The 8,487-nt window shown below is 39.7% G+C and overlaps 1 protein-coding gene across 1 annotated transcript in view; it reads right to left on the bottom strand.

Annotated features, from left to right (window-relative positions):
• LOC104942199 (PDZ and LIM domain protein 7) overlaps positions 1 to 4,915 on the bottom strand; it is a 17,728-nt gene extending 12,813 nt beyond the window's left edge. Inside the window, exons 1-4 of the mRNA XM_010767397.1 lie at positions 4,835 to 4,915; positions 3,762 to 3,967; positions 1,738 to 1,741; positions 1,605 to 1,621 (exon numbers count right to left, since the gene is read on the bottom strand). Of these exons, the coding sequence (XP_010765699.1) occupies positions 1,605 to 1,621; positions 1,738 to 1,741; positions 3,762 to 3,967; positions 4,835 to 4,900 (293 nt within the window). The 5' untranslated portion in view covers positions 4,901 to 4,915. The remainder of the gene's footprint in view (positions 1 to 1,604; positions 1,622 to 1,737; positions 1,742 to 3,761; positions 3,968 to 4,834) is intronic.
• Between the last annotated feature and the right edge of the window lie 3,572 nt (positions 4,916 to 8,487).

Genomic DNA, 8,487 nt, shown 5'->3' with positions numbered 1-8,487 from the left:
AATAATAATAATAATAATAATAATAATCCGTGCATTTTATCCATTAATTTCCCCAACATTGTGGTAAAAGAAAACACACGTTTAATCCATGTTGGTGTACTACTACAACCAGTGGTGTAGTGGGGATGTTTTACTGGGTGGACGGGGTGGTGGGTGGACGGGAGACACTATGGACGCGCTCGTGAACTGTCAACGGGGGGGGGGCTTGGGGACCTCTGTGTCGCCTGTCAGCGCAACTTACATGATGCCGTTTAGACAATATAATAATAAAGGGCGGTGCCGGCTGTCAGCGAACCGATCCGGCCTTTCTGCGCGACTACACTCAAATGCGGGACATAGTCTCAATGTGTGGGACGCGGACAAATAATAAAAATGCTGTGTGTGCAGTCCCGCACAGTGCGGGACACCTGTCACCCTACACACACGTTCTGCCCCTCACACACACACGCTTCAAATCAAGTTGCATAAATGCTTGAGCTACGTTTTTATTATAATTACTGTGAAATACTGCCTATTATGTTTTCGTTCATTATTACAACAAACACACACTTAGCAACTGATAACACTGGCAATGATTTTAGATGTATTAGACTATTAAAAAAGAAATACATGCTTCAAATAAGTGGGGGTACGGCGTACCCCCGCGTCCAACGCCCACTACACCACTGACTGCAACTACAAAAAGCTAAGGTTTGTCTTCTCATCAGGAAATGCAGACCGGCTCAAACAAAAGATTTTTAAATCATCATCCTCACGATCATTTAATGTATCATATGTTCGCCGAATTGACATGAAAGCACTAATAAATGTAGTTTCATCCACTTGAGTTTACAAAAATAATCGATTTGTTTTTATATCACATCCGACGGGAGGAAATTCAGCAGCTCTCACTACCGATTTGTAATCCTAATTTAATCATCATCTTCACCACGATCATTTATGTCTATGTTCACCGAATTGACATGAAAGCACTGACAAATATGAATATACTGTAGTCAACTTCATTAAAACGTTATTAACGTGCCTAAACTCAGTAATTCACCATTTCTACGCATGACAACACACTTTGTCCGTGTTTGGCTCTCTCGCCGCACAGTGAAGCGTTCCCGCATTGACGTCACTTCCGGCTTCCCCCAAAACCTCAAAATGAGTCGAAGGAATTTTCCCGCGATGTTCGAAATTATTGATATTTATCGGAACGGTATCGCTTTTTCTTTTTTAAACTGACGGTTCGAGATTACTAGTAGCCCACTATTTCATTGCACAACAGTTGTTGGGTTCGTGTCACAGGCTCTTTAATGATTCAATTTAACTGGAGCATTATTAGAAAATGGTCTAATGGATTGTAGTGGTGCAGGCCCCACCATGGGGTGCTAAATAAACCATCAAGATGTGTTGATGCTTTTAGACTTGCCTCTACTATTTCTCTGCTCACAGCCAGTAAATATATGTTAACCATGAGTAAATGAAGAGTACCAAGACAAACTCAAGTGGGGAAACCATTGTCATCAATGATAGAGATAGTGTGATTGACAATTCAAAAATTAAACAAGAAAATGTTATTTCATCTGGATTGTTAAATAAAGAAAAATATAGATACTAACTTGTCAAGATTTTCCATCTGCGGCGTTAAAATAAAAGAAGAAAACAGGAAATGAGAGAAAAAGGTCAGAGTTCAGCTTTGAGTTAAACGGAGGGAAAAACAGAATACATCTTCATGTATTTCGGAGGTTGTACACAACTAAAGAGCAACAGTGCGCCAGGATGCAGAAAACATGCAGGAGGTGCCCGAGACATGCGGTTATTGTCAACAGGCTCTGTGAGAGAAAGAGGCATTGTTTGTCTGTCAGATCATCTATTGTCACCCTGACCCAAAACGACTCAGTAGATCAGGCACAAAACCTTTGCCCAATGCTCCTCTCACCCCATGTGCACAAAGGCTTTACAGAGTTATGTAAATGGGTATAGCATTTGTCCAAAACAAAAAGGATAAACAATCGCCTGATTCTAGTCAACGGCAATAAATGCCACAGCAGTGACACATCAGGATGTCATCATGTTCAGCTCTGAACAAACAACATCACACAAAACCTGTTTCAATACGACAGGACAGGCCTGTCACATGAGACGTATTGTTATCAATGTATTCATTAAAAGTGGCTGCCATTTATAATTCGGCTCTTTTTATCTAAATAAATGGCCTGAATGATGGGTTTCCAAAACCATGTGAGCCCTCAAGAGTAAGCAAGTACGGCTGCTTAAATAATCCAGCACCAGTCGGTAAGAGCGGCTGAGAACTCAGTAGAATTGATGGGTGGGGCTAAATACAGCAACAGGCCACATCTCCCCTGCTGCCACTGCCATCACCAAAATTACAGGAACAAGACTGGCCTATTCTTGGAGGCAATTTTATGCAAAACTGAACTTTTTTAGTCGTTATAAATGTGTTTTAGTCCATTCCTAGAATTATTGTTATATTTGAGTGGAAAAATAAAAACTAGAAAATGTTATTTATATAGCAATTTTAAAGCATACTGCAATCAGAGAGATGTATGTATTTGGAGATATGATTTCTGTCTAATGTGATGTTTTAAAAGAGAATCCAAACAACACAGCTCCTTAAAGCCGAGAAATACTGGGCTGAAAAATCCATTCTGACATTTTTATTTATCAAACTACTGACTGGAGAAGCAAGACAAGTAAAAATCGCCGTCAGTCAATAACCATCTGTTGAAATGGCAAATCCGTTTGAAAAGGTTGATTGAAATTATACGTTCCTTGAAGCGTTAAAAGTCTTACTTTTTGGTGATTGTCTATCTCCCTCACACACTCACTCACACAAATGGTGAGGATAATAGGAACCAAAGGGTAAGATGGAAAATAGAAATCAAACCATAGAAAGTACTTAGCAACCTTAAAACCAGGACTGATTGTTGACACATGCTTCACTAATATCTGTGAAACTGTTTTTGTCGTACAGCCAGTCTCTCAGTTGATTGATTCGCATATGTCAGATTCAAATCCCCCTCTATGATGTCAAAGTGTTGGCTTTCATCTGTGTGATAAAGGCCAACAAGATCATTTGGATCTCGTTTGAGAACAATATCTCACAACCTCCTCCAATTTCCACCAAATGACGCTTTGGCCATAGTCCATCATGATCTGTAATGGCAGTTAAGCACTGCTAGTGTCTTGAGCAATGACATAACGTTATACAAAAAACCTCTGAACCAACACTTCAGAGCATTCCCTTGTGGAAAGAGATACAGGACACTTAAATGGAGAAAGGTTCGTAGCCTTGAACAATCTGCCTCCCTGACATCATAAGGATTCATACATAAAATGTCTCTTCTCTGTAATTTCAGTATGATGCCATATGTATATTTGTTGCTACGTGTTACTATGTTCAAATCCTCAGCTGTGAAAACAAATTGTCCCCAGGGACAATAAGTATAAATCTATCATAAGCTTGCCATCTTGTTTCTTACGTTACTGGCAGAGAGAGGGGTAATTAAGTTGATCGCAGCAGTGAGTCAGCGTACTTTTTTTATGATCATCTTTTCTGGAACGCTTCTAAAAATCTGTGACATAATTGTGGCAAGGTAGTGAATGAAGTTCTCAACATAATGCAGTTTAGAAATCCTGAAGGAGTTATTTTCTCCTCAGTGTAAAACCAGAATAATGAGTCATCAGAAATGCCATTAAAACCACATTATTCACGTTGTGGTTCCAAAGGGAATAGTGTTTATTCATCCACCTACCCATTCTGTGGCTGCTTCACACTGGCACGGCCCTGAGAGCTCGGGGTGTTAAGTTTAGGGGAGTATGCCACAGGTTTAATTGCGGGTCCTGAGCTGGCAGTACCACCACCAGCACCACCTGCTGTAAATGGCCTCGCCATCTTGTTAATGGTTGTGCTGGGAGCAAAGGAGTACTTTGGCGGAACAGAAGCCGGAGCAAGTGAGTCCTACGAGGGTGTGGGAGAGGGAGACAATGCAACACAACACACAACATGCAGTTACACATTTTGACATATAGTGAAAGTTCCTTTTGTGGTTGCACAATCCCAAACTTTATATAAAGAGAGCTCCGACTGCACATTATTACCCCAGGCTGTAGGATCAGCTCTGTCAAACCCTTCAGGCTTTTCTCTGTGCAACGAAGAAGTGCTTAAGAAGTGTGAACACAGCCATTTTATTTGTTTTGGCAGTCTGCCAGAGACAGGCTAAAGTAATATGCTACTGCTGGTAAAAAAAAAAGGCTCAAAGGGAGAAATTGTCATATTTGACTGACATGTCTCACTAATGAGATTTCTCACTGCACAGAATGCATGGACTGCGAGAGAACACCTGCTTGATTGGCACATTGGCTTTTGGAAAGGTATTACTGCTGCTTTACTAAAAGCAACACTCAGCACAAAGCAGCTCATGTCACTATTGTACCATTTACATTGTAATCAGGCTGGGAAGTCGCGCTCAAGAGGTTTGACAGTGAAACTAAATGCGTCGGTATTAGTCTGGGATTGTGCAAGACATCACAAAATAAACCACAGGGGATTCAAAAAGCAGTATTCACAACACACCATCCAGCAAACATCTCAGTCAGCGACTCACTGATGCTTTGCTAATGCACAGTGCATGGACTCTGTGAGAGCTTGGCAGGTGAATCAGATGAATTTAAACACAAAGTGACATAACACACTGTTGAAGCCAAATGTGAGCAACGATTAAAGGAAGTTTCAAATTCAATCAGTGTCACTCCAGTCCAGTAGCAGACCATGCCAACGCATACAAGTATCACACAGGTGAGATCGATGATTCAGACAAAGCCTTACCTTCTGGTCTCCCGCTTTAAAAGCTCTGTGGAAAGAAGAGACAGAGACAGTTATTAATACATACATACAGTAACTTCAGCTTTACAACTTTATGTTACAATTAAGACTGCGTCCATATTGAGTCTTCTTTCATAATAGTTGTATTTCTTTTAATGTGATTGTTCAAACTGAAAAAAGCTTATAAGGACTTGTACTGCAACGACTTTGAAACATACTACACAAGGAGGTTTGATGTAATATCCACTCTACTAAAATACATTTAAATAACAAAATCTATGATAAGCCTGGTTACACAGATACAAATCCAACCTTAGACTATTAGCTGGAATCACACATAACATTATAAGTGGTTTACAGAGTGACTTTAGTTATAGCTTAAGAGGATTTCTTATTATAATGGATTAGTTTTTTACAACAAAAGGTCTGATTGTTGTGGTTTTGGCCATCCTTTCATTTAGTTAAGACAACATATAACTGCAAGCTTAATAGCTTCAAGAGGGAGTTGCGGGAACTCGGCTTGAGACGGTTTTACAAGGGGTTTGCAAACAAGTGATCAGACGGTTTTTAAACAGGCCCAGTTTAACCCACTTACCTAAACCACTCACAGATGCCAGAATAAAAGAGAATGCACCAAAATGCCTATTATAATAATTATCCAATGCATCATAAAACTGCATGAGAACATATGAACACAATCTAGTGTGGGATTTGGATGTTTACAGTTGCAACTGCATCTTTTTTGCATTTTATGGTGTGGTTTAAGATCATCGAGATAAACCAGACATGTTTGCTCATGTTGCTTGTGTTTGTAATAGCGAGCCCCGTTACGCACAAAAAAACCTAATCGTACTCATCAGGGATGGTACGAGCTTTAGAAATGTGGGAATCAAAAAATCAGTTTGTAAAAACTGTTTTTTTATTTTTGCGATGGCATTTTATAACACAAAAACCTCAGCCCTTTCACACATAGTCTTGAATTGTATACAGATTCACCCACCCAGTAAAGAGTACTGCACAGGCTTCAGAGTAGTACACTTATTAACTCTAATCCCAGGATTCACATTACTGCGGTGCCTCTGCTGACTGGAGCAACAGAACAGACGGTTCATTAAAATATCTGTGCACATTAAACATGGAGGCATCCAGCTTTACATTGCTGCTGCTGGCTCTTAAAAAACAAACATAAACCACTACCATTCCCTGCCCAATGTTTACATGCTGCACAAAGCTACAACAGGGTAACAAATAATGAACCAGCCCTGCAGTCCCCCTCATTGTTTCAGGCTACAGTCACACACACACACACAAAACAATCGTCAGTGCTTCCTGTGACAATGAGAAATGAATAACAGCTCATGTCAAAGCCTGCTCAGAACTGATAGAGCAATGCTAAAGACAGGATGACAACAACAGGGCTGTATAGATATAGCGAGAGCAGCGAAGGCATGTCTGTGCATGACACGCTTCTGGGAAGACAAATCAATGTGACATTAATAGTGCTTCGGCTCACATAAACCCACCATTTGATGAGTAATACCTTAGAAAAAGCAAGGATATGAGGAATGTCTATTGCAGCCTCAATGTACAGTATGTATTTTGGCAAACTTGACCTAAATGAACCAATGTGGGGCTGATTAAGTCATCGTTTCAGGGAATAAGTTAGTTTGCTTGGACCATGTTTGACCTGTGGTGAAACTGAATATGCACACTATGAGATCATTTCCTGCCTCATTTCATGGCTCACTAATCTGAACTGATGCACGCGAGGCTTTCAAACTGATGCAAGATTAAGGCAGACATTTCACCTAAAAAAAAAAACCTCTCCCATGATACTGTAATCAACTTTCCTCACATCATTGACTCCAACCACAACACTGCAGGCCAATCCTTGACAGTGAGCACAGAGATGTGGACATAGTGTGTCCTTGTAGCTGCTACATGATCTCTTTCCGTTGAAGCCTGAAAATCTATTGCCCATATTTTTGGGATTTCCTATATAGAAAAAGCTCTGGATAAAAACTAAACCTTTCCCATAAAAAAAAGACAGCAAATGATCATTGGTGTTGAACAAATTGAGGCACTAAACCAAACAATATCTCTTCAAAGTGCAGCTGTCCTCCTCTCGTGACATAAAGAAAGTGTGGATGGGAGCCAAGGTAGGAATAAATAAAACAGACAATAGCTCTCCTCCGAGAAGTGTTTTAGGAAAAACAATATTTGCTTGTCTTACAATATAATAACAATAGAGGGCGAGAAGAGACTGGGGATTCATGGGAAGGGAGTCATGGTTAACAAAACAAGAGTGAAGAATGTGAAATGTTTACAATAGCTGGACTCCTCATGGAGATGAGAAATAGAGGAGGCAAACCGCAGAATGCAGGAAAAGTATGGCTGATGTTATAGGCCTTTCAAAACATTACACCAATCCCTGTGAGATGAAGGTAAAAAGAGAAAAACCTTTGTCATTAAATATACATTTAAAATGCACAGTTAGTCTTTTCTGCCATTGGTGTTCTCTCCTTAAGAATATATCACATACATAGCCCCAGTTAGATTTGGTTTGCAGTTTTCCCGTAACACAAATCACCCTTATTTTATTTTTGCATCACAAGAAAAAAATGGTGTAAAGAAAGAAATGCTCTAGCCTTCAGGGAAATAACTACAGCAAACTTTCAGTGTAATGAAGTGTGTTATTACACATATCATATACATCATAGATTTGTTTATAATAATATGTTCTAGAAATTCTAAATAGCAGAAATGCCAGTATGTGTACATCATTTATTTTTAAACGCCAGAAACAGGCCTCATCTTGTCCTCTTACTCCAGGTTTAATGTGTGTACGGGCCACATCTAAACGAGGCGTCGTTTATTATCAAAGTCCAGTTTTGAGTTTTGCACCTTCTTTGGACAGACGGGGGGGGGCACATCTGGCTTAAATAAGACAACCGATCCATCCCTCTGCAGAGAGCATGACGTCACTTTTCTTGATTCTTATCTCCCGACTACAAAGACCAACAAGATGTATTTTTTCCATTTTCACTCTAAAAACCACACCCATGACTCCACTGCTCTCTCTTTCTCCCTCGCACTCCTTTTAAGGCATTTAGTAGGTCGAAGTGTAGTGCATGACCTCTTTCTGCAGAGAAAATATGCAACATCAGCAATGTGCCTTGTTGGCTGAACAGGGATTGCAGCTCTTTGATAGAAAAAAAACATGATCCTTTATTGTATCTGTGCGAGAAACACTCATTATCTCTCGGCAGAGTAATAACCTGCTGCTATATTTAGTACACCACCTATTACATATAAGATTTGTCTTTCTTTGATTATTCTATCTATTTTCACCTTTCTGGAGACTATGTTATTATGTGTTATACATAATATAATATAGTTTATAAGATATGGAGTTCATCGTCATGTATGCCAAAGAAAGGCATCAAATCCTCACATTTGAGAAGCTGGAACCGGATCATATTTTACATCTTTTTTTGAGGAATGACTCAAAAAGTTTGAAAGATATCCACTATGATCGCTACAAACTATTATGTTCTAGCAGTTTAGTTCTTGAAAGTCTTATAAATGACCTGTGGCTGTTCTGACTGAAACCAAGTGAAGAAAGATTTGACAGAACATAACAGGGAGTGCATGTA

This window comes from Notothenia coriiceps, unplaced genomic scaffold (genome assembly GCF_000735185.1).
Source record: "Notothenia coriiceps isolate Sejong01 unplaced genomic scaffold, NC01 NC01_scaffold00004316, whole genome shotgun sequence".
Classification (NCBI taxonomy): Eukaryota; Metazoa; Chordata; class Actinopteri; order Perciformes; family Nototheniidae; genus Notothenia; species Notothenia coriiceps.
Note: the sequence above shows the minus strand (reverse complement) of the source record. Positions and strands in the feature narration are given on the sequence as shown.